Source organism: Anoplophora glabripennis, unplaced genomic scaffold (genome assembly GCF_000390285.2).
Source record: "Anoplophora glabripennis isolate ALB-LARVAE unplaced genomic scaffold, Agla_2.0 scaffold1039, whole genome shotgun sequence".
NCBI classification, from domain to species: Eukaryota; Metazoa; Arthropoda; class Insecta; order Coleoptera; family Cerambycidae; genus Anoplophora; species Anoplophora glabripennis.
In genome coordinates this window covers 80,790-108,351 of record NW_019426057.1, presented here as the reverse complement: position 1 = coordinate 108,351, position 27,562 = coordinate 80,790, and the positions used below count along the sequence as shown (strand labels likewise).

Sequence of the window (27,562 nt, the reverse complement as noted above, 5' to 3'; positions counted from 1 at the left end):
CCAGTTCCGACACTCGCCCAAAGTGATAACAGATAATTTGTACTAGAAAACGACCGACTACAAATAAAATTAAAACATATGAAAGCACCAGATTTATTATAGTAGGACTTTTAGAAAGTTTTCGTTACTAGTATGTATACATCTATCACTTTTTATACAAATGATGTTATGTATTACGGCTTTTGGTAAAAACAACACGTTTGTTCAAGACTTGCCAAAAATATCACAGTTCTTAGTTATTGAAAGATCTGAAATTAGTAAGAAATTTTTACGGGGAACAAATAAGTGTAAATGCGGAAGAAAAATATCACTTTTTATTATCGAACGAAAATAACATCACTGGTATATAAATGATAAATGTAATGTCTAAAAACACACCCACAATCACACTGAATTTTTTGAGTCCGTAATTACCTAGAAATGCTAGAACTACAATTTGAGTCGATATCAAAGTCTAACACTAAAAGTTTGGTCTCCTCGGTACCATTTCTACTACCCACTGCACAAACTAATTTAGTATCATTGGCCCTTATACGCCATACCACACCTCCGGAACCGCCACTATCCAAAGCCACCAAATTCCTAATAAATTCACCGGTACGTACGTCCCACAGTTTAACTGTACCGTCGTCTGAAGACGTTATCACAAAGCGATTGTTAAATTGTAGGCAAGTTACGGCTGACTGATGTTTGTACGGACCTGAAAATAAAAAAGAAGCAAATCTCAAAAAAATTATGGAATGGAAAAATATAAGAAAAACTCTCGCTTGAAACTAAATACACTTGTTACACAAATTATACAGGGTGGGCCATTAGTGTGAGAAAGTAAAATAACTGCCTTATTATTCATAATACAGAAAAAAAGTTTATATAAAAGTTGTAAAGAATCAAAAAACCTAAAGGACATAATTAATTTGAAACATACAGGGCTATTAGTAAAAACGGAACACACCAAATATTACAATTTTTAAATGGAACACCCTTTGTATTTTTAAACATATGGATTTCTGTGAAAATTCTATATTAGGCAATATACACAGTTTAACATTTTAATGTGGACTTGCCAAGTTATGTAGAAAATTCTTCGAATTTTGGAAAAAACATGACCTCGAAGAAGTTGTATTAATTTTCAACTACTAACATTTAGAGCAAAAATATTTGACAGAGTTATAGGCAAATGTTAAACAAAGACTCCTATCGATATCCGCTAATATCGATATTTTATACAGGGCATTTTTTATAATTCGATCATTTTTAGAAAGTTCAAACTTGATTTTCTAAAATTTTTCAAATGGAACACCCTGTATTTTATTGTTCTATTTTATTCACATATCAGTCTACTTAAACTTTTATGAAGTATGTTCTACACCTAAAGTTGTTAGTTTTTAAGATATGGCAACATTTCTGGAAAAACCTAATTTTTATTATTTTCGATCGCACAAAATAGCTTTGGAAAAAATTGTCACATTGTGTATAAATTTGTCAATTCATAATTTATCATTCCATTTTGACTTAATTTTATTATTTAATATTTATTTGTGGTATTCTATAAAATAATAAAAATTAGTTTTTTCAAAAATGTTGCTATATCTTAAAAACTATAAATTTTAGATATAGAAGATGCTTAATAAAAGTAGAAGTGAACCGATATGTGAATAAAATAGAACAATAAAATACAGGGTGTTCCATTTGAAAAATTTTAGAAAATCAAGTTTAAACTTTCTAAAAATGATCGTATTATAAAAAATGTACTGTATAAAATATCGATATTAGCTAATATAGGAACCTTTGTCTAACATTTACCTATAACTTTGTCTAATTATTTTGTTCCAAGTGTTAGTAGCTGAGTTAATACAACTCCTTCAAGGTCGTTTTTTCCAAAATTCAAAGAATTTTTTACATAACTTGGCAACCCCGCACTAAAATGATAAACTGTTTATATTGCCATATAACAAATTTTCACAGAAATTCATATGTTTAAAAATATAGTGTTCAATTTAAAAAATGTCATATTTGGTGTGTCCCGTTTTTACTCATCACCCTGTATGTTTCATATTAATTTTGTAGTTTAGGCAGAGTAATAGCCGGTCCTCATGTACAATTATTTACTGTGGAACTGCGGAGATGCGTAACTGCGAATCTCCGCAATTTTCAAACTACCGTCCAAATGCAAATGTCAAAAATAGTAGATGCGGATAACCTAGAAATTTGTACCGGTTTCTTTTCGAGTATTTTCATTGAGGTATTTCAAATAATTATCTATTAATCTTCATGTGAAATATATTTACAATGGAAAACTTTGATGAAGATACAGCTTTCTTGGCTCTTGCTGTTTCAATGAAACAATACAGAGACTGTGCTTTGAGGTATAAAAAATGTTACCGTGAAAGATTGATAAAAATGTATAAGATATACAATTCTATTCTGGAGTTTCAAAAAAAAACATAAAAAATGTGGGTGAGAGATATTTTCTTGGCTGATAATTAATTATAGACGAAATAGATAAAAAACAAACTAATCAAACACGTTTTCAGAATATAAACAAGTACAAATGGCCGATAAATGTCACACGAGCACAAAAGTAAACACCGGAATACGGAAAAAGTTGAACCTAGTCAACTTTTATCCGGAACGCATGCGGATCTGTCACTTTTTCAAAATGGCTGCTGTGCATCCAATATTTTTTAGATAATGTGATCACGTGATTCCGCATCTCCGCAGTTCCGCACTAAATTATTGTACATGAGGACCGGCCATAAAGATTATAAAGAGGAGACAGATAGAAAGAGAAAGTAAATCAGAGAGAGATAAAGTAAATAAGTCCAATTTAAAGGGACGTCCAACCAGTGTAAGATCAAACATTTCGGGTAAAGGTCGACAAACATCGGCGTACAAAGCTCACTACGTCATGCGTATACAAACACAGCCGCCCGAAAGTTTTGGTATTGCTGCCATTTTACTGTGAATGTGTGTGTAATGCTTGTTTACGTTTACAGAAGTGTTGTGAAATATCATATTATTTCCTATTTCCAGTAAAAAAATAAAATGGAAGGAATAAAAAGTAAAGAGAGTAGCGAAAAGTGAAGTGGTGGAAAATATTGTATTTATAAAAACTGCAAGAACAGACAAAGTGTTAATACAAATATAAAGTTTTTTAGAGTGCCAGTAGATGAAACAAAGTATGTGGATGAAACAAGTTTTTTTTTGCAAAATCGTAAGTTCATAAGCATTTGTAAGAAGAAAATCGTAAAAATTTGTTATAATACCATATACCTAACCTAACCCAACCGAACTGTATTTATGTTTTTATATTAAAACCATTATTGATTGCTTTCCACTTTTTACTCTGACCTAAGTTTCATAATAATTGTGAATATTATTCACTGTAATAGAGTATTATTATTCTTGTAAAATCAACTTAGCTCTGCATGTTCAGTAAATGATGGGTATTTTATCACAATCTGAAAAATATGAATTTTGGAGAAAAATACCTACACTACGCTAAAGACTTGATTATCATCTCTTTTTCTTTATATAATTTATCTAAAAATTTTGTCTAAAATTTGTCTATTTCCGCCTCCCACGTCACAACATAGGTAACTTCCAGAAGTCAAATAGACTTATGCGTGTTAAGGGGACAGGGACCTACAGCTTATAGTGGAATCCGAACCACTTCTTGGGGATAATTTCCAATGAAAAATTATTTATATATTTTGTAACACTTTATTATTATCATTTTCTGTACTTAAATACATACTCAAAACAAACAATTTTATGAAAAATGGGTTTATTTAATTTTATTTTTACTCTCTCATTACTGATGTTTCAAACCGTCACTATAAACCTCAAAAAGACGATGTAGATATACTATAATCGTTACGTGTTTTACCTATTATGTTAGTATACAAATTAGGGAATTTCTGTAAGTTGTGGCATCGCTGCATTAACATTAGTGGGGTATACACATTATTTTGCTAAAAATATGGCAACCGCGCAAAAGTTCAATTTAAAGGGACTTTTAATCCAAGGTCAACGGTTGTAATATTAAATTATGAATGGACTGTCTTCTCTTTATAATCCTTACTCTTTGGTTTAGGTTTCTTGATTCTGTACAATCTCATGATAACTCACACCATGATCTTACAATATCAGTTCACGCACAGCATCAATGTTTTCTGGAACAACAACCGATTTTGGATGACCTCCACGAAATTCGTTAGTGAGCAAACCACAGCCACGATTGAAATCCGTATACCACCGATATACAGTGGTTTTTGATGATGATTCATCGCCAAAACTCGAATTAAGTTCAATGATGCACTGCTGCTGAGATCCACATCGAAATTTGTAAAAAATAATCACACGGAAATATTCACGACTTAAACCAATTTTTTGCCATGACGAATGTTTCAAGTCTCTGTAAACAACACAAATAGCGCCCGTACGTCAAAACGTTCTAAGTAAGTATTCCGACAAAAAGTCGAACTTTACGATAGGCACGTCGGTTGTCAGATGGCACCACCTATTATCATCATTGTCATATCGGTAAGTCGGTGACTGCGTGGACCTGTTAACACGTTGACTGCGAGATAATCTCTATGTACTTCGTCCGTGACTGCGATACATATCTTCGGGGATATGTAACAAAACTTCTTCTGTGTGCGGTACATATCCCTGGGGATATGTAATTTTTTTTACACTTGACCCTATAAAATTAAAAATAACACAATTATTGCTATAAACTTGCATGTATCTGTAACTATATATCCTAGGATACTAACGTTTTCATTCGCAAAAAGTTTTGAAAAGGAAATAATAGAAAAATCATTATTTCTAAAAACTACAGATTCTGCAACTTCCACAAGATACAGTAAAAATGTGATTATTGAGATTCGAATATTTTTTATGATAAGTACATACCCCCTGAGGTATGTACCGCAGTCAACGTGTTAAACATGTTCCCATTGGTGTCATTTTTTTTTTTTTTGTTGGGGATCCCTGCCTTAAAGTATGACCCTATATAATGTATAGAGATTCCATTGACTACAATGTAGTTACTTATATTCTTGTAAAATAATGATACTGGAAATACTTAGAAACTTCTTTCGTATAATCTAGTTTAATTCATAATCATAAACCATAGCATTCTTTTTTGAGCTCTTGTTAATATTTTTATTTTACCTGAGAGTGTTTGCAGACACTGTCCAGTCACTATATCCCAAACCTTGACCGTCGAATCGGCATTCCCCGACACCAAGATGTTATTTCTTAGTTCCATTCCCGATGTAAGAGATTGATGGCCCATTAGCGTATGTTTGCACGCTCCTGTTTCGACCTCCCAAACCCGGATGCTAGTGTCAAGGGATCCGCTAACTACATGTACACCGTCAAACTAGAAATTTTAAAATCTATCATTATTTCAAGGAAAAATATAGAAAATATTGTAAAAAACAACTAACTATTAATGTTTCCTCATTCTGATAATAATTATGTAATCACGGATATTTGGATCTCCACTTTGAAAGGAGCTCAACAAATATCTCAAACCTTTTACTTCGTAATCACAGGAAAACAACTTTATTCTGTAAAAGCAAAATTCACAAATATTAAACATACTAATTGCAGTAGCGGCTCGTGACCTTGTGAATAGGTGAGGCCCGTGGCTTTTTACTAGGTGGGCAAGAAAGAAAAAAAGTGCTGCAGGCAAAAATTTTTAAATTTTCAGTCAAACGACTAAATGCATCTGAAAATTGTTAGTTGCATTTACAATATCACTGAAAAACTGATGTTCACGAGCAGGATTTTCATTCTGATTTTATAAAAAATAATAAGCAACTTTTTGGATATTTTATTAATCCGCACTCAAATAATATATAGGAATAAATTCCCACGTCATTTTTTATTATGGAAATCTTTGGCCAATAGCCCTACTATAACTATAAATTAAAAAAATTATATTATTAAAGAGGTTTATCTGATATGGAATTGACAAAAAAATATTCATAAAAAAATTAATATAAGCTTATTAATATGAAACCTAAGAGACGAGATATTAATAAAATAATTTTTCACGATTTATTACGGAATCTTATGAGAATGCAGATTTTTTTGTCTTTCCACTTAGAATGCGGAACAATTGACAAACAGCTCGTAGAAATCGATTAGGTACTTGTAAAATACACAATTTATAATAATTCTCCTTCAAACTGCTGTCGTTGACTAACTTAACCTCCATTATGAGTGACAGCGGCAACGCAGCGGTTCTCGACGTAGCGCATTATTTGAAATTCGCATGTGTGACATATGATGTATATTTCAAGCTTAGCCATCCAAACAAACAGAATGAACAAGTGCAACGTTGCCAAATCTAAAGGCTTACTACTTTAGTCATTAGCGAATCTACAGAAACTCTCATTTGACTCTAGACGTACCAGATAAACCTCCTTAATAATAGTATCAGAACTTTAAAAATTGTATTTACAATAAAATTAAGTAACAGGAAAAAAAACAAAGTGATATGTTTTCCTAATAATTAACAAAATTGTTCCCATTTGGTTTATTAGAATATTAAAAAATATGAAAAAAATTGAGATGTGCCATGGACATGTGAGCTGGACTCGTCCATCGGACATGTCGTGAAAAGTGGACATGTCCTGAGGACACCTTTCAAGATTGAAAAGTTGTATGCGCATACGCGGAATTATTTGTTGCATTTATAACTATTCCCGCAAAAATTTTTTGAGGTTGGTACATGTAAAATTAAAGAAATTTATCCACTTTATTGTAATTTTGTTGGTAATATTTTTACTGAAACTGACATTTTAAAAATCTAACCTCTTTTATATGTCCATATTTTATTATTTTTGGCAAAGTTAACGATTAGTAAATAAATATTAGTAATCAGTTGATTCTTAATTTAATATTTAGTACACAAATAGTTTATAAATGAAGTATGACGCCAAAATCAACAGTTTGGTTATATTTTTCTGAATTGAGTAAAAATCATTATAAATGTAACTTCTGTCCAAATACAATTTTGAAGAATTCCAGTAGGATGGAAAAACATTTAAATAAGTGTATTGGCTGTCCGGGGAAAATTAAAAACCAGTTTATAAAAATGTCTAAAGATAAGTAATAAGTAAAAAATATCGACACATATTCATTAGAATAAAAGTAATATGTGACCTGTGAAAACATGACGTCACTCATAGGTGCCTTATTAGATTCAAGGTCAAAAGTACTTTTCCCGACATGTCCGGACATTTCATTGACATGTCCAACGGACATGTCCGTACACACTTCCAAGTGCCCATCCCTAGAAAAAATATAAAAACAAACTTTCATAAGGTAGCCAGCTAACTTAACTAACAACGTTGCCAGCTTTTCGTATTCCTCCACTATTAACAAAATATTTTAAAAACATAGTGAAGGTTTTTATAAAACAGGTTAATTCATCCGTCTTTTAAATCTGCAAATTTACTTATAATGTCTTTATAAAATTGAGGATCGGCACTAAGACTTTGCAATAGTTCTTTTTCTATCGTCATCACTGATAAATTGTTTAAGCGCTCTTGTGTGATCGTATTTCTAAGTCTTAATGCGCTTAAGACAAAAAGTTTCTTTTTACCAAGACATTTGTTGCAGGAATTGTTACAACTGGACAAATCAATTTGTATGTTTCCGAAAATACCATTTTAAATACCTTGTATAATATTTCTATCATTTTTTGAACTTCTAAATTACAAAATTGTTCGTCTCTGTACAAAATATTAACTTTGTTTTTCAACCTATCTATTTCAAAAACGTTTGGATACAATTGTAATGAACATTCAAACGAAATTTTGGGGAATTTGTTTGCAGATTCGGAAAACTTTGAGGAATCTATTAAAGCAAAAAAAAATTAACTCTTGTAAATTCCCAAAACAAATAGGTACTTTATTAAGGGGAAATATACTTCGAAAATATTTCTAATTCGTCGCAACTTTTGCCCCATTTACTTGGTAGTCCAGTAATATTTTTCGCATAATTAAAAATATTTTTAAATTTTTCTTAATTTCTTAATTCAGAAATCCTTTGACTAATGATTTTAATTTGGTTAGAGTAGTAGTTTGCGTCATTACATCTTGAAAACAGTATTTCAAGAGATAAAACTATATTGTGAGATAGTTTCATTATTAGCTACCTGTGTAGGTATTTGATAATATAATAGGTATCTATTAAATTACGTTAAATTTAGTCTTACTTTGTTATGTTGTAAGGAAGCTGTTTTTTATTTACTTTAAATTAATACCTGCTTTGTCCTTATCCTTAAAGCCTTTGTACTATTCTACACACTGACATCAGACACTACCCGCGTACTATGCGACACATACATTAACCGCGAACTGAAACTATAAGCAGCTTTGAGCCTGCCTCAGTTCTCTCGTAAATCACGTTATTTTAATCGCCTCTCCTGGAGGGGGAACTGTAGCATATTGTAGACAAGTGTGACGCGCCTACAAGGAAAGAAATTCTGAACTCACTGTGGTGGGGACTAGTGGGGAGTAACAGTATCCAATTCTGCACCGCTGGAAAGGGCGAGCGGTGAGATATTCAATATTCAAACAATTATTTTAGTTATATTAATTTTTGATAAATGTAATAAATAATTGGAAATTAGTTTACCTAACTGTTTTTTTAGGTTAATAGTAAAATAATATATATTAAAATATACGGTGCGAGGGCCAAATTTTACAGTGAGGCCCGGCCTCAGTTGCTTCATAGGATGAGCCGCCACTGACTCATTGTTAGATAAATATTAACCAGCAGAATTTTAACACAGCATGGCGATCTACTACAAATGGACGAAAATTATGCGAATTTGCGACTACATGAATCCTGCTTCACTCAAAATTATATTTTTCTTACTTTTTTAATTTACAAATCAAAATTATATTCGTACTAATAAAAAAAATTACCTGCAGAGAATAAACTCGATTCGTATGTCCCTGTAAAGTATGAAGGCATTCCTCCGTTTCTGGATTCCAAACTTTTACCATATAATCGTAAGCCCCTGAGACAACCAACCTTCCATCATATTGCACACACCGAACAGCAGCCAAATGCCCTACCAAGACATGAAGAAAATTACCAGTTTCGATATCCCACACTCTCAGTGTAGCATCTCTTGATCCACTAACCACTCTAGAAAGGAAATTTAGCAAAAATATCATTTTTAACATGTCACTTCAACTTACTTCTTTCCATGTAAATGCATACACCTGACTGTAGAAGTATGCCCGTAAAGGGTATGTCTACATATGCCAGTATCGGCATCCCAAACCTTTAAAGTTCTGTCCGTGCTACCGCTTATTATTGTATTCCCAGACATTTGGGACGACCAAACTCCACCCGTATGTCCAACTAATGTACGCAGGCACTACAGGGATATATAATTAAATTAAATAAAATTTGAAAAAAAAAAGTATTTTTCGACTTAGTTTAAAGCCTACAGAATCAGTTTGACGACTTGTTATGTTATGAATATCCAACACAAATGCTGAATGAATATTTCAGCACACTGTCACAAAAAAACATGAATTTAAAAAATAACCTCAAAAAAATTACACAAATGTGAGAAAAATAATAGCAGAGAGCGATATAAATAAATTAAGGAAACCGATTCTACCTTTCCTGTGGTGGCAGACCAAACTTTTAGAGTATTATCATCAGATCCACTAACTATTCGGTTACCACAAAACTGTAAGCATGTTATTACATGATCGTCATGTCCCTTCAGCATTTTAAATTCTCTTATGGGTTTGGTCCTCCAATTCATCTCAATAGCATGTTGTCTCATATAGGCAGCCTATAAATTGAAATAGAAATAATCATAATTGGTATTGAATAAATCCGCTATGTGCATGTAATTAATTGGAACTCTAAATTTGAGAATAGTATTCAAGCTAGTGAAATATCACTGGTATTTTAAACTAAAATTAAAGTAAGGTCGATTTCCATTTTTGAAAACAATTTTTTCAACACATTGCGATCCTCAGTATATTTGGTAGAAAGTACTAAACCAACTCATGTATTTTTTTTGCATTATTATATTTTGGTGTTTAAATATCAGCTTTGTTCACGATAGAGATCCTACACTAGTTCAGGATAAGTTTAAGTATTGGACGTAATTGTAGTTTGAATTTGATCATTCGAAAATTGTGCTTGAGGCATGCATGAACTCTTCCTGAACTTTGACTGCAATTATTATCGATTTTTTCCTAATATTTTGTTAACCTTCACTGTCAATCATAGTGTATCCCGCTTTTCAGGTTAACACCTCTGTAAATGTAAGAAGGCTGTGGACTTTCCGCAAGCCAATTTTTTTTACAAATGGTACCCTGAAGGAAGGTTATATTTTACTAATCATTTTATTGATGTGACAAAAGCCTGGCCTACTACGATTTTTTAAAAGGGTCGTTTTTCCAGAAAGTAGTATTTTAGGCATTTTTTTAGTAAAAAGATAATATTACCAGGCTATTCAACATCCACTAAAATACCCATATACCAAATTTGAACGACAAATGTCTATTGAGTGTTTTTTTATGTGGTGCCAAACTTCGAAAAATCATACAACTAAAAATTATAATAAGCAGGTCAAAGATTGCCATGAAAGTGAAAACAAATACTAATCGGACAAAGAAATAATACAGACAATATAAATTTAATACTTTTAATTATATTAATTATTATTAATTAATTATAAAAATAATAACTTACAAATACCAAGTTGTTAAACAAATAAATTGCAAAACGTTAATCTAAATTAAGTTTTAGTTTTCTCCTCCAAACCTCTTTCCAGTCAAACACATTTTTCCAATCATCTTAAATTTAAAAATAATTTACATAACCATTGTGAAATAATCTCTGCACAACCTTGTCTTATGCAATTCATTAGGTCATCCAAATTCCTTGGTCTGTTTTTCTAAACTTTTTGTTTTGGAACACCCCAAAAGTAAAAGTCCACAGTTCGAGAAATCTAAAATTTAATTTAGATTGTTTTGTAATTTTTTGTTTAACAACATTTAATATTTATAATTCATTACCTACATTTTTTGTACGCTAATAATAATAATTATTATTATTTTTACTATGGCCGCAATTAAAAGTGTTGTGTATTTTTTCTTTGTCCGATTGGTACTTGTTTTCACTTTCATAGCAATCTTTGACCTGCTTATTATAATTTTTAGTTATCTAAATTTTTCAAAATTAGACAACACATAAAAAAACACTCAATAGACATTTCTCGTTCAAATTTGGTATACGAGTATTTTGATGGGTGTTGAATAGCCTGGTAATATTATCTTTTTTATAAAAAAATGCCTAAAACCACTTTCTGGAAAAACGACCTTTTTAAAAAATCGTAGTAGGCCAGGCTTTTGTTACATCAACAAAATGATTAGTAGAATATAACCTCCTTTCAGGGTACTATTTGTAAAAAAAATTGGCTTGCGGAAAGTCCACAGCCTTCTCACATTTCTGGCTCGTTAGATGTCATAAGTATTTGGACAGTTATTTATAAGCAAAACATGTACAGTAATACCCCGCTTAACGCGTATGACACATTCCATCAAAGTAGAGCGTAATGCGAAACAGCGCTAAACGAGGCTATCTTAACATGTAAATAATGGGGTTAGGGGAAGATGGATAGAAAATTGGTTAGGTATTAAATTTAATAATTATGTTTTTTTTAATAAAAATAAAACCAAATATTTATTTCTTACAAAAATAAAAACAATATAAACGAATATTACTTATAAAAACAAATAAAATTCTAAGTCAGTCAGATCATTCAGTCTATTCTGTGTTTCCAATTTTCTGCCTTTTTGTCAAGAAGGCATCTAACGTAGTTTGCGTTTTCCTTTTGCGTTCTGTTAGAAGTTGTTGATAAGTGGATAAAGCATCTATAACACCCCGTCTTGCTTTTACTCTTGTCAAAATTTGGATCATTTTCAACAAATTGGTCCATAATTTCAGTTATAGTTATATCAACTGATAAAAATGCGTCCGTACAGCACCGTACCAAACAAGAAACACAACTACACTGTTTCAGATAGGTTATGTACATATTTGGAAACCTAGCGCTGCGTACAATTTCGGGGAATCCCCGGGTTGAAATAAAAGAGCGCTAAACCGAAACAGCCTTAAGCGGGGTCTTACTGTACAATAATTTCCTTGTTACATTTTTTGATACAGTTTTCGTTTTAAAGCTGTTTTTCATAGATCAAGAATTTTAATTAAATTTCCATTATTTTAATATTCCAACAAGATTATTCGTAGATAGTATGTATACAGTATAGTATATCATACATATATAGTATATATATGTATGATATGCTGTTATCGTGCAAAGTCAAAAATTAAGGCACTAGCCGCACCATAAGTTTTTATGCACATAGCGGTTGTCTGAATCATTAGAATACAGTATCAAATTGTTTTTAAGGCGTTGTTAGTCTGGGATCTTCTTTCAAATAATCGATTTTCTAAACACTGCAGATTCTTGTAGTAAATATAAATATAAATACCGTAGTAACTATTATTTAGGTTGGAAAATTCGAGAACAGGTCGAAAAATGACACAAGAGTGGGGATGCGCTGTGCGCTCACCTAGCATGTCAAACGTGCAGTTGGCATATACCTGCTTTTCATTCCCTTTTTTACAAATCTCAGATGCCAGATGCGAGATTATAAGACTATACTTTTGAAGAAGCTGAAGGTGTAATATATGGAACAAGCATTGCTGATTGAAGGTAAGAAACAATTTTTTTGAAAAAACGGTATATTTTAGAGAAACAAATTTTAAACACGTTTTTCTCAAAATAATCTTTTTTGACCTGGCTGACATTCTAAAAAAAAGGTATTGAACTGATCAGTTCAAATTTACATGGGTTATTCTATACATACAGGATATACAGTGTGTTCCACAGGAAAGGAGGCAAGGTATTTAATAGTAAAATAAAATATATTTCTATCTTTCTTTCCCGGTACGATTATACTATCGGTGGGCTATGACACCATCACTAATTCATTTTAGTGTCGCTCGAAATGTTCAAGAGAGTGAGCGTCTTTCAAAATGACTTCTATGTACGAGCATGTTAAAGGACCTATTTGTTATATGCTGCTGCTGCCAAAATAATTAAAGGGTAAAAGAAATGGGTGAACCAACACAATAAAAAAATGTTGATGATCTTCTTGAATGCGGGAAAAGGAGAGCGACATCCAACAAACAAGAAAAGTGATTATGCAGTTGTTTAGAAGTCATCCCACTCTATGCCTGTGAGAAGCCAAGGTCAAACTTGTCAAGAAGAGAATTTATGTCAGCCTAAACATGATCAGGCGATGTTTGTACAAGGCAAAATTATATCGTCCTACAAGCTCGAAACCCCAGCTTAGCGCAACCCACATGCAGAAACTCCCGAGCTAGACAAGCAAAAACAAAGATCGTGATTGGACAAAGGTGGTTTTCTCAGATGAAACAACTTTCTGGGCATGGGTAAAGCTTACCTGGTTAGCAAGCAGTAATGATTTCATTGAGCGTGCCGTCAAACACAATTAAGGTGTTTGTAGCTCCTCATGCTAAATTTGGATTCGATAAAAATGCCCAAATTTTATAAACGAGGCCTTTTGAAGTCAGACAAGAAGATGTTTGGACTCAATATTGAAAATTGGGTTTTCAATGACCTGACGCATCGAAGCCACCTTTGTCGAAGCTGAATGGAGGAAAATGGCATTGTCACCAATCTCCCGACACAAATTCTATCAAAAACATGTAGGCCATTATGAAGGTCCAGTTTGTAGGAAAGCCTGTTTAATATTTGAAGTAGTTTTTAAGGGTAATAAAGATTTAGCGGGCTCTTCCTACAAGTCACGCTGAAAATCTTGTTGAAATCATGCCCCAGCGGTGTCAAGCCATTGTCAATACTGTGGGTTTATAATTAGGCAGGCATTAATATTTAATATTATTTTTAAATAATTTAAGTTGAAAAAAAAAGGTTGAAAATTTCAAAAGTCCGCCATTTTGTTTTTTATCGCATGTTTATAATTTCGGTCCGGACAATAGCAACAAGTCTATAGTATACTAATTTGGTTTAATTTTTGTTTACACAGGGTGATTCACAAGCGGTGACCAAAAATCAAACCTCGTTTTCTTTGGTGAATTTTAAGGGGAATCTTTCCTATAAAGTTTTTATCTAGGACGCTTCGTTAAAAAGATACGGGGTGTTAAACTTCAAAAAATATTTTTAATTTTTTTACATAATTTAAAAATAAGTGAAATAATTTGAAACTGGGAACATGTATTTATGTAAACATTGCCCAAAATTTAAGGCCTTTTTCTAAAATTTAGATGCTTCAGTGGCGGAGATACAGGGTATCACTCGCATATTTTTCTAAAAAAAATAGTATGCCACTACTTTACGATAACAATCCTGATATTTTCGGCTTCATCTTTCAATTTTCTGTCATCACAAGCAAAAAAAAAACGTTATTATATACGACTGAAAAATCCACATGGTCCATATAACCATGATTTCCAAAAGTTACAGCGTTCTTAAAGTTCAAATGCATTTTTTCCAAAACCATGTTTTTGAAATCGGCAAGCAGCAGAACTCGAAGAATTCTTATCCGATCGACTTGAAATTTGAACTGTAACTTCAAAGTGTGATTATCTAGTGAAGCACACACGTTCTTATAATTGTCCAATAGGATTTTTTTTATAAACAATCAATCGATTTCTTTGTTGAAAATTCGAATTTTTTGTTCAAGGTCCCGCCAGTTTGCGAAAAAACTAGCTACTCATGTAGTTTAAGAAAAAAATTTTTTTATGCTTCCAAATGCTGATCCAGGGGACTTCTACTGCTCGCCGCGGAAGACCTTTGAAAAATTTTGATTTGTTGCGCTCCTACAGCCGCCATTTTGCAACAAAATTTGAATAAAAAAATTTTTTCTTACTCCTGAAGAGTTGCTTAATCAATTTGTGTATTGGTTGTTCATGATTATTATAAAAAATTATTTCACTTACTAGTGTTTAAATTGTGTAAAAAAATAAAAAAAAATTTTTTTAGTTTAACAACCTGTATCTTTTTAACGAAGCATAAAAGATAAAAATGTTATACAAAAGACCCCTTAAAATTCATCAAAGAACATGAGGATTCATTTTTGGTTACTGTTTGTAAATCACCCTGTAGAAGATCCAAAGTTGAGATATCATGTCAACCAGCAGAAAACAGGGCTAACTTCAGGCAGTCGTATCAAAATGTACAAAAAGACTGTGATTTAAAAATAAATTTTAGTATACAAAAAAAATCATTGAAATCCCAGACTAATACCTTGACAAAATGAAAATAATATAACATTCGTTTTCAAATAATTTCCACAAATTTAAAAACAAAAAAAAGTGAATTATCTGCATATTAACTCACCTTCCATGGAGACATATGCGAGCTAGGAGATCTGGACGACATCCTTTTTCTAGGAATCTCATCAATTCCCGCATGCCTACACTTTTCCTTCCACAAAAGATTGTCTTCAGCTAAAACACGCCAACTATGGCAAGTCTGTGCTGCCTTAAGTAAATCTCTCGGCTCTAGGAAAGATAAAACATTTAAAGCTAATTCTTTTGGTAACAGTGATATAAAATCTCTTTGGAACTGAGGTTCAATTACTTGCATCATATGACGAACTTGTGTAGGTTCACAGCGTGCAATCAATTCGTTAATTGCCATAATTCGTTCTGCATTTGACCAAGTACTAAATTGGGCCAACCATTCAGACATTTCAGGAGGCGGATTATCCTTTGTGGGAATTACAGCACGGGTTCGACTGCTAGGAGTTGTATTTGTCGATACAACTTGAAGGGAAGGCGAAATTGTCGCAGAGCTTTGACTATTATTGGCGGTGATAGACATGGGAGATACTTCTGATTGAATTTTTTTGCTTGGAAATCCATTATTAACCTCCAACTTTCTTTTCCTCTATAATTTAAAACATAGTTGAATAAAACGGAAGTATGGAGAAAGAAATAAAATATAAGTTTTTTAAATCAGAGAGAAGATTAGAACTTAATCATTTGTTAATCAACACTAAGTGATATTAACTCAAGAAATTATTTTCATCATTTGCATTTGTTTAAAATATCTAAAATAATAACACTATAAAGCAATATAATTAAGACTGATCAATTTTTGCCTACTCAAAAATGGATTTGTTTATGGTAGTTTCCATATGGATTCAGAAAGCAAAAAAAAATTACCTCTTTTTTTTAAACTTTGGGATATTAATCTAGTTTGAATTTTATGACACTGGTTTTTTTGTTTTTCCGAAAAAAATTTTTGGAGCTCTGAAACGCCACGTCAAAAGAGTGACCGCCTGTTATTTCACAATTTGCAGAGAACTAAAGAAAATAGATAAAAATATGTTTTTGGTCTCAAATTACTCGTAAAAAATTAAGATGGACATAGCTTTTAGTTTTCTGCAAATTTTCAAAAATCACCCCTATTTAGGGGTTCAAAAGACGCCCAAAATGAAGAATTGAACATTACCAATAAATATAAAAACTATTAGCATGTGAATTTTTCTATCGAATAATTCTTGATACAAAGAAAGATTTATTCTCGTGACTGAAATAAGCTTGTTGAATTAGAAAATCCATCCTTAAACGCGCTCAGGGGGTGGAATCATCCCCAAAAATAGAGAATATCAGAAATAATTGTAAAAATTCCAAAAAAAATATATTAAGATAATTCACATGCTACTAGTTTTTATATCAATTATTGGTAATACAGTATAGACTCTTTAATACGAACAAAAAACGCGGGTCTCATAAAATTCAAAGTAGATCAACATTCCAAAGTTTAAAAAAAACAAAGGTCAATTTTTTTTTCCTTGCTGAATCCATATGGAAACTACCTTATATAAAAGTGTTTGAAAGAAGACGGTTAATAAAATTTTTCATAAATTGTTAAATTTCAAATTTTATGTCTGGCCCTCGATTGCTTGTGCTATAAATTTAAGGAGATTTATCGGGTACGGATGTACGTCTAAAGTCTAACAAGAGTTTCTGCAGATTCGCTAGTGACTAAAGTAGTAAAACTTTAGATTTGGCAACGTTGCACTTGGCTGGCTTTGTTTGGATGCCTAAGCTTGAAATATACATCATACATATCACATCTGCGAATTTCAAATAATTCTACTACGAGAATCGCGGCGTTGCCGCTATCAAGCATATGGAAGTTAAGTTAGTCAACAACAGCAGTTTGAAAGAGAATTATTATAAATTATGCATCTTACAAGTAACTAATCGATTTCTACGAGCTATCATAAGATTCCTTAGATACCAGTTTCCTATTTATACAAGTTTCTGTGTTCGTTAATTGTTGTGCATTCTAAGTGGAAAGACCAAAAAAATCTGCATTCTCATAAAACTCTGTACCTACTAAATCGTGAAAAATTATTTTATTAATATCTCGTCTCTTAGGTATCCAAACTAGGCCATAATTTTTTTTGAGGATTAATAAGCTTATATTAATTTTTTTATGAATATTTGTTCGTCAATTCCAAATCAGATAAACCTCCTTAAAAACAGTTGCTCGTGTCATATTATAATATTGCCAACCGACACAATAATAAAAAAAATAAACTAAAAATACATTCCAAGTCATAAAAGATACCTCAACTTCTTTAAAACGCAATATTAAAGTTTAAAATTTAGAATAGTTTTACATCCTTGAATCTGGGTGTAAAAATGCTGTTTATGATTTTCATTCGAATAGAAGAAACCATGGACCGCTCGCAATATATACAAAAAGCTTTTTTTTATGTAAATCAACTACTACATCCAAAAAATATACTGCACATATTAAATCTTAAGAATGATATTCCATCAATCCATCTGATCCCAGACTGTAGTTTTTGAAAATGCCTAATGTCACTTAAAGCTGAATTTTATTTATTAATTTAATATAAACATAAACAGGTGATCAAAAAAAAATTGAGTGGTTAACAAACACTAAGACACAATTTAGCATTTTTAAGATTTAATGGCATACTGATAGAGTTTTATCCCAAAGAAATATATCCAATATAAAATTCCATAAATATTTTGACAAAAATATAGTAAAAATCTACACAAGTCTCAAATTTTATTGCCTTAGAAAAGGCTTTGCTAGTACCAAATAGAATCAATTGTGTAGATATAAAATACTGTTTATTTTGGTACATATTTAATAGTTTTAGAATGTAACAGGTATGTTATTAGAGTCACTAGATAACATAATATGTACAATGTACATACAGGGTGGCACAAAAGTATGGAAACCCCTGAATAACTCATCAGGAGTGCATTTTCTTGAAAAATGATAAATACAAAAGTTTTAGGATTTTTCCCTGGCTATTCAATGTCGCCCTTGTATTCAATCTTGACCTTCGAGGTCAATTCAAGGTCAAAACTGTTTTTCAAATGGGAACCCCTATTTTTTATTACGGATATGGAAAGAGCAGGAAATTTTACGTTCAAGTATGACCTTGACCATAACCTTGACCACGACCTTCAAGGTCACTCCAAGGTCAAAGTTGTTTTTTCAACAAGAACCGCGCTCTTTTATTTGGAAAGTGCATGAAACTTTATGTTCAAATTATGACCTCAACCATGCCCATAACTACAACCTTCACCATGGTCTCAAGGTCATTCCAAGGTCAAGGTTGTTTTTTTCAATAGGAACCGCTAGTTTTTATTGCGCCTTTGCAATGAGCTTAAATTTTATCTTCAAATGCGACCTCGACTACGACCTTGACAATGACCTTCGAGGTCATATCAAAGTCAACATTTATTTACATTAACTTTTTTTGTTAAGCTATGAAAAACAAAAAAATCAAATGTATGTCATTATTCGTACATTTGATTTAACCATGCTTTTGGCTTTGAACCAGTAAAGGCCATTTTAAAAAGATCTTTTCAAGAATTAATCCAAGGTGGCGGACAATTCAAACGTAAAGTTTCATGCACTTTCCAAATCCACAATAAAAGTAGCGGTTCCTGTTGACAAAACAACTTTGACCTTGGAGTGACCTTGAAGGTCGTGGTCAAGGATATGGTCAAGGTCATACTTGAACGTAAAATTTCCGGCTCTTTCCAAATCCGCAATAAAAAATATGGGTTCCCATTTGAAAAATCAATTTTGACCTTGAGATGACCTTGAAGGTCAAGGTCAAGGTCGAATGCAAGGGCGCCATTGAATAAACAGGGAAAAATCCTAAATCTTGTGTGTATATCATTTTTCAAGAAAATGCACTCCTTACGAGTTATTCAGGGGATTCCATACTTTTGTGCCACCCTGTATAGAGACAATGAATAAGTTCTGTTTTCTGATTTCCAGCAGATGCCGTTACCAGAACTGCAAGCGGGTAGTTTAAAATGGTAACCTACCTATAAGCACTATAAGCAAGCTTGAAATTCAGTGACTGTTATTTCGCCAAAGTATAAACTAGTTATTTTTGTTCAGTTTTAAAAATGTGCCAAAAAGAGTATTTGCAGGGAATTTTACTACATTACTTTATTCAAAAGAAATGTGCAGTTGAAGCACACTTGCTGAGATTGGTTTATATGCTTCAAAAATAATTATTTTGATGTTGAAGAAAAGGAACGCTCTGGCGAACCGAAACAATTTGAAGATGAAGAATTGGAGGCATTACTTCATGAAAACTCATTTCACACTCTAGCTGAACTTGAAGAATCATTAAGAGTTGATCACACAATAGTTTAAAAACGTTTGAAAGCATTAAGAATGACGAGAAGTCAAGCGGCGTCTTTGGATGTGTGAACAACTGCTTCAACGGCAGAAAAGGAAATGTTTTTTGCATCGTATCGTAACTAGAAGCATAAAAAATCGTGGGGTAGGCCCGGCCATGCGTCAACATCATCGGTACAGCCGAATATCCATGGTTCCAATCTTCTGCTTAGCGTTTGGTGGAACCAGCTAGGTGTAGATTATTATGAGCTGCTCAAACCAAATGAAACCATCACAGGAAATCGCTATTGACTACAATGGATACGTCTTCGCCGAGCATTGAAGGAAAAACAGCCCCTATACGAGCAGAGACACGAATAAATTATTTTGCAGCATAGACACATTGCAAAATTTGTGAAAACCTACTTGGAAAGGCTTAAATGGGAAGTCACTTGTTCCGATTGATGGAACATGGCCTGGCTAAGCAGTACTTTTGCTCTTATGAAAACACACAAAAATTGGTCGACTCTTGGATAGCCTCAAAAGACATGTAGTTTTTTCGGCGTGGAATTAAAATGCTGCCAAAAAGATGAGAAAAAGTAGTGGCTAGCAATGGCCGATACTTTCAATGACATATTTTTAGTACTTTAGTACTTTAGTATAATGCATTAATTATCATAAAAACACTGAGAACTTATTCAACATTCCAATATATTCAGGAGATATACTCAAATAAACAAAAATGTGTGGTCAATAAGAAAAGGTTCTAGCCAAAACAGTTTTAGAGAGACACAGAAAAAATATTATTACATAGTAATACATTCGGCAGGGTTATATCTCAGTAGACGTTGACCTTTATAATAGGGTAAGTTAGTCTAAATTGTTTTATTTTGATCCTAGAAGTCTTTAGCCAAGCATTGATACAACTTTTCTGATATTTAGTTGCCCTAAAAACATCCCTATACCAAATTTCATTCAAATGTGTTTAAAAATGAAGGAGCTACTGTAAAAAAATTAAGTAAAATAAAAACAATTTTGAAACCTCGTAAATTTTTAAAAAAGAAATATCGTAAGCAAGGAAATTTGATATAAATCATATAATTTTCACACCCGTGTTTTAACATCTTTATATTATTCTTATTAACTTACCAGATTCCTCTCAGCTGAATTTACACATCTCTTGGAGTGTGAAGTCTTTGGAGTAGCATGGTTGACACTGTATTCTAAATCTTCAGAACTACTTATATCTTCATACTAATAAGGAATAGGCGAAGTTAAACAATTTAAATGACAGTATATTTTATTATAATAGGATGTCTTCCATTAAGTCGCTATATAAAAATAGTTTTTTTTTAATATATCATCACACAAAGATGTTAGATTCAACTGTAACAATGTTTGCCAAATTTATAGCTAAGTATGTTTTTTTACAATACAAACCAATTTACATCTAATCGAAAGTGAACCCCGTGAAATTACCCGTTTTTCAACATATCTTTCCCTGTAACACTGAAAGTAAGCTCTAAATAAAAAGAAGTAAATTTTTATTTTTTGTTTGTTTGACGATTTTCTATAAAGTTACAACTGCGAATAAAAAAAATTGAATTTTGCATTAACAATGAGCGAAAAATAGTAGAAAATCATATGTATATTTGGAGCAATTTTTAAAATAAGTAAATATTTATAAATATTGATGAAACTTTGTGAACAAATAGTAAAATATATGTCAATTCTACCCTAAAAATTTTGCAATGATCGATCTCGTGGTTTTTGATTGAAAGGATTTTTTTTAAGAAAAATTTCAAAAAATTTAGCACGTACCGTGAGCGTGGGTTTAAATTAAGGTTTAGAAAGGGCACACAATTTTTTAGAGATACTTGTTGTCATAATAAACAATGATCAATACTAAAAATACCTATTTTTACACTTTTATATCCATTTAGAATTTTTATACCATTTTCCCTCTTAATAACAACTTCCTTCTATCATTAATTTAACTGAAAAATTTGTTATACTTCAATGAATTAACAGAGAGATCATTAAAATAAGAAAATAATGATTTTTTTAATTTAATCATTAAAGCGTGAATTTCATGGAATGCATTGATGAACATAAACTAATAAACTTGATTACCATAATATAACTACATATTTTTTAAAAGCAAACGAAAGTCTAAGTAATTCTTTAAACTCAAAATTCGTGCAAAAATTATTTATTTTATTGATTTTTGATGACATATTCGTATTCCTCTCATTTTGCTATATCAAATTAAAAAAAAATTGTCTTGATAAGTGCTACTGTTCCTGAGAAAAGTCATATTTTATCGCACATACGCATTTTGAAACCCATGCGGTGAGCGGCAGCGCAGCAGCTGCTCTCAGTCATCCTCACTCCCCCTCTGCCGAGAAATTCCAGTGACCACGGTAGGTACCTTTCTTGATTTTTCTTTCATTAAACTTTTATCTGCCGAAAATGCACTAAACTGGTATTGAAAGTACTTGTAGTTAGCTATACGATTACGTAAACTATAAATTATTATTAACTTTATGCTTCTATATCTCAGAATCTACAGAGTAGAATGCTGTCATATTTGGCTAAAAAGCAAGGGGATATGATGTAGTTTTTATGTGTTCAAGATTTTGTCGATTGCATGAAAAAATTCCCTGGGCAATAAACAATTGTTTATTGTAAAATGTTGAAAAATTTAAAAAAAATTGTAAATGGTTATAAAAGTGTAAACATAGGTATTTTTAGTATTGATCGTTTTTTATTATGACAACAAGTATCTCTAAAAAATTGTGTGCCCTTTTTAAACCTTAATTTAAATCCACAGTACGCAATAAACTTTTTGAAATTTTCTTAATCAACAATCCTATCAATCGAAAATCACGCGATCGATCGTTGCAAAATTTTTAGGGTAGAATCAACATGTTGTATTATTTGTTCACAAAGTTTCATCAATATTTATAAATATTTACTTATTTTAAAAATTGCTCCAAATACATATGATTTTCTACTATTTTTCGCCCATTGTTAATGCAAAATTCAACTTTTTTGATTCGCAGTTATTGTAACTTTATAGAAAATCGTTAAATAAACAAAAGATAAAGAACAACTTTTTTTGATTTAGGGCTTACTTTCAATGTTATAGGGAAAAATATGTCGAAAAACGGGTAATTTTTTGTTCATTTTGTATGTTTGTTGTTCCCCTGAATTTGTCAATGGTTTTATGGAATAGGCAAACTCGGATTCTTATTCTATATATTTGGGATTTTTCTGTACAACAAAATAGATTATTTCAAACACAAACGCCTCGAATGCTCATCCGTCTGGACTATACAGTACTTAAATAAAATGGTTTAATAATAACGAGAAATTTAAAAAACTAAATTTCCAATTTTGTAAACATCTCATATATAATTTTAAATCATGATTTGTTTGATTTTATCATAGTGGTGCAAAAAAAGAAACGATGTGTTGTCCACAGCTATCCTTGAGGACCTTTTCTTTATAAGACATTTCTCCGAAGAAAGTTAAAGTACACTTTTAAAAAAATATATTGCAATCTAAAAAATTCCACTTTATTTTACTTACATTTTCTGTTAACTCATTGTCTGCTGGTAGTTCTTCTGAAAAGTCTTGATCAATGCAATCTTCCCAGTTGTCGTCTTTGTTAGTACTAGCGTCGTCATCACATTCCTCCACTAATCCAAGTTCGTTCAAGAAATTGTTTTTTTCAACTTTTTCCTCTTCCGGATCGTTGTATGAATTAAAGAAGTCTACTTTTTGACTCGTACTATTCTGTGATGTTCCTAATAATAAAATAATAAACATATCATTATGAAATAATAATGTTTTGATAGTTAATAGTCAAGAATACACAGACGGTTGCATCGGACAGATTTAATTACTACGAATTACCTAAATATAACTTTTTCAAGATAGGAAGTGAAAATAATTTCTGTTTTGAGTAACACTGCAAGGCACTTCAAGGGGATTAAAAGTTATATATGAACGGAAAGTAAACATAACAGGTACACGTACATACGTTTTTATATTATAACAATCTATTCTTCCTTCCGAATATACATGGTGAAGCTTACATGTGTACATGGTAATTCGCATAACATTCTACTCCCTGCCCCCCAAAAATCCTTTTCATTTAGGAAAATTGGTGAAGAAAATTTTCGGAAATTTATTTTTCTATATGTATACGAGTATTGCATCGAAATCACAGGAAACTTGTGTTATGTGAATGACATTTAACTAGGGGTATAATTTATGACATAAGTGAGTCCAGTGTAAACGATTTTCACAAATTGCAATGTCTGGAGAAATTTATACAAAATAAGACTTAATCTTAGTATTATACAGCAGTTTAAAAAATAATAGCTGGTTGTAAGGGTGAACTAAATTTAAATTATGCAGTAATCTCAAACCAAATTTTAACTTCATAATAAACAAAACAAATAATTAAAGATTTAAATTCAAGTTAAATGCTATCATAGTTTACAGCTGCACTACTTAAAAAACAAATCTAATAAATCACTCAAAAGATAAATGTAACAAATAAAGGCTTACGTAATTATTAAAAAATAATGTTTAATCAACAAATCTGTCAAGCAAAAGTTGTCATGATCTTCCCATTCACAGGTACTTATGTACTATACGTAGTACACTACAAGTAATTAATTTAAAACAGGAAACTTTGTAAAAAAAATAAAGATTTCACAAATTTGCCTATCATTCCTGATTTTGGAGCAGAAGTCTTGCTACTATTTCTTGCATTATTCTATCTTTGATACCATATACCAGGCATATCCACAAAGTAAAGGTACGGAGACTCTGATGGTCTATGTTTTTTTTTTTTTTTTGAAAAAATTGGCACACCGCATTCAAAGCCAAGATGTTGAGAGCAGAACGTTCGCTCATTTGTCTCAGTTAGTTGAGAACTGCTGTTGTAATGGCATGCTGAAATGAAAGGTGCTATTCCCAATCCCGCCAGGTGCTAGTTGAGGAGCATAATCCGGCTTCTTCTTGCAAATGGAAAGGAGCCTTTCCAGATTTTTAAAATCAAATTTGTTTATGGGGAAGATGTGATGAATTGTACTTATGTGTACAAGTAACGCTGTGAGTATAAAGCTGGCAAAATGAAAGTGAAAAATCATGGCAACTGTGTTGTGGGATTGTAAAGCGATTCTCCTCATTCACTTTTTGCCCCAGGGGAAAACAAATGCTGTGCGGTACTCTGAAACCCTGAAAACACTACAGAAGGTAATACAGAACAAAAGAAGGAGAACATTAACTAAGGGAGTGTGCTTGTTGCATGACAATGCATGTTGGAACATCATCTTCTCTTCTCTGAAGGTGTTTGAGTAGAAATAAGTTTTCAACGATTTCCACCGACAATAAGGTCTTGAAATAATGGGCCCGAAAGGCGGCGGGAGATGTTTTTGACAAATGTATCACATTTGCAATGCAAAAAATGCAATGTCGAAAAATAGTGTTTAATATAACTTTCTGATTATGTAACTTTTACCTACGTAAATATATTGGCGTTTTGATTTAAAAAAAAATTGAGTACTCTTTGTGGATATGCCTCATAAGTTCATTAACATAGGGAGAAAACTATACGTTTTGGCAGCTTATGTATTTTATTCTTTGCAATCTGCTTCATATTTTTTTTTATTTTGGGATGTGTTATGTCAGCTTTGTTAAATGTTTATGTACAAATTCCATGACCGTTTCATAGCAGTTGGAAATTTTTAAGGCATCAACTTCAGTCTACAACTGACACATATTTAATATTATGTTTACAATTATTACTTCCCACGCAACATTCTGATGGTTTTGCTTTTGTTTCAATTTTTTTGCTATTATATTATTCCCTTCCATATAGTAACACAACATCTATGACTATTATTTCTTGTAAGAGTTCACCAATGAACACATGCAGTTTAGCAAATAAAAGTATATTCAAAAATTCGTACAACTACAAGCACAACTCGCTTCATCTATACTAATATTATAAAGAGGAAAGATTTGTATTTTTGTATGTATGTTTGTTACGAATAAACTCAAAAACTACTGGACTGATTTCGATAATTCTTTCACCATTAGAATGCTACATTATCCCTGAGTAACATAGGCTATATTTTTTATATCCCAAAATGTTTAAAATAAATGTCCACCCATGCGAAGCCGGGACGGGCCGCTAGTCAACTATATGAGCATAGTGAGCAAGGCCTGAAAAACGACGTTCATAAACAAGTTGATATGAAAGGTATGAAAGTTGGTATGAGAGGTAAGGGGCCAAGATGTAAAGTCAGATGAAACTAATCTCTTGTCACGTGACTTAGGGCATTTGCAGGCTTATCACGTGCGATATATTATATTCATTATGTGGTTTTAAGTGTTACTACATATTTTAAAAATAGATTTGTCAGTAATTTTTTTCATTGTTGTATTACTACCCAAAAAGAGTCAATTTCATAATCAGAAACAGTTTCTTTTTAAATCAATTTTTATCCGAGGTCATGTGACTGGGCAAATAGCTGCCGATTTTGCAGTTCATGTTGGAACAGTTACAATGCACAGAAAGTCAGTTTTGGCTCCATCCATAGTATACCGTCAAATCTATGGAACTACAGCAGTACATATTACTTTACTTTTTATTTTTCGTAATAAAAATATAATTTTCCAAAGTTTATTCTTAGTTTATTAAAAGCCATCTATTCACAATACCTACATGAGCACAGTAAGTTTATTTGAAAGTGACATTTTCTACTGCATCATACTAAACTCCTACATTAATTTAACATTCATTCTCTGATTTGTTTATTGAAGCACTTATACTATTTCATATTTCACATATTTATACAAAAAATTTGTTTAATCCACAGTACCTTATTGCCAATCAATTTTGAAGCTTAACATTTCTTTACAGGCTTATTAAATCCGTCAGATACATAATAAATAATTTGTATAATTTTATAACGGGCTACTAAAAATGATATATGTTAATTTGCATTATCATTGTACATACCTGGATTATTATCTGAATATAAAGAATCCAAGCAAACTGTCTCCGTAGGACTAGGACTTGTACAGTCTTGTTTAGGAAGTTCCAAATCTCTATTAATACATTCTGCCATTCTATTTATCTACAAGCTGCAATAAACAATTCTATTATAACATACTTCCTAAATAAACAAAATTTTACAAGAGACAAATATTTACAATAAATGTCTACTTAAATGTTGAACGAATATGCTAAAAAATTTAGGGAACTAATATAAAGATAGTAATAACAATAAACAGGTATTATGTTGATATTAATATTTATTCGTAAATATGACGTTTTTTTTAAATGAATCTTTTATGCATCAAAACTTAAGTTGTTGATTTGACAATCACAAAAAGAACATTGCTAACTACACGTTTTTTACATTACAACTAGAAAATGTATTAAATTAAGACTATTTTTCTTATTATCAATGCTATATTGCTTCACGAAACATTATAATTACAATGATCGATAGAAACTTGCTTAATAACTTCGATTAGTTAATTGAAGGTAAGTAAAGTACATTATAAAAATTGACCAAGCCCCTAAAAATAAGTAAACATTTCCAAATATTTTTTATTTGCATGAATAATATTCAATAAAAATTATTCAATTGTAACGATGATATAAGCATTCGTCGATTTCATGAAATATTACCTCTTTCAAAATAGTACACTGACTGCCATTCTCAAAATACTAGAATTTATTGGCACCATTACAAATATCGAGACTAGCTT

The 27,562-nt window shown here is 31.6% G+C and overlaps 1 protein-coding gene across 1 annotated transcript; it reads right to left on the bottom strand.

Annotated features, from left to right (window-relative positions):
* Window positions 1–294: 294 nt before the first annotated feature.
* LOC108915138 (F-box/WD repeat-containing protein 7) lies at window positions 295–27,562 on the bottom strand. Its single transcript, XM_018721102.1, has 10 exons — window positions 27,483–27,562; window positions 26,805–26,929; window positions 23,354–23,571; window positions 20,909–21,013; window positions 15,458–16,009; window positions 9,668–9,847; window positions 9,237–9,418; window positions 8,958–9,183; window positions 5,182–5,392; window positions 295–700 (listed from the first exon to the last, which is right to left on the bottom strand). The coding sequence occupies exons 2-10, from the start codon at window positions 26,911–26,913 to the stop codon at window positions 411–413; spliced, it is 2,073 nt and encodes a 690-aa protein (XP_018576618.1). The 5' UTR covers window positions 26,914–26,929; window positions 27,483–27,562; the 3' UTR covers window positions 295–410.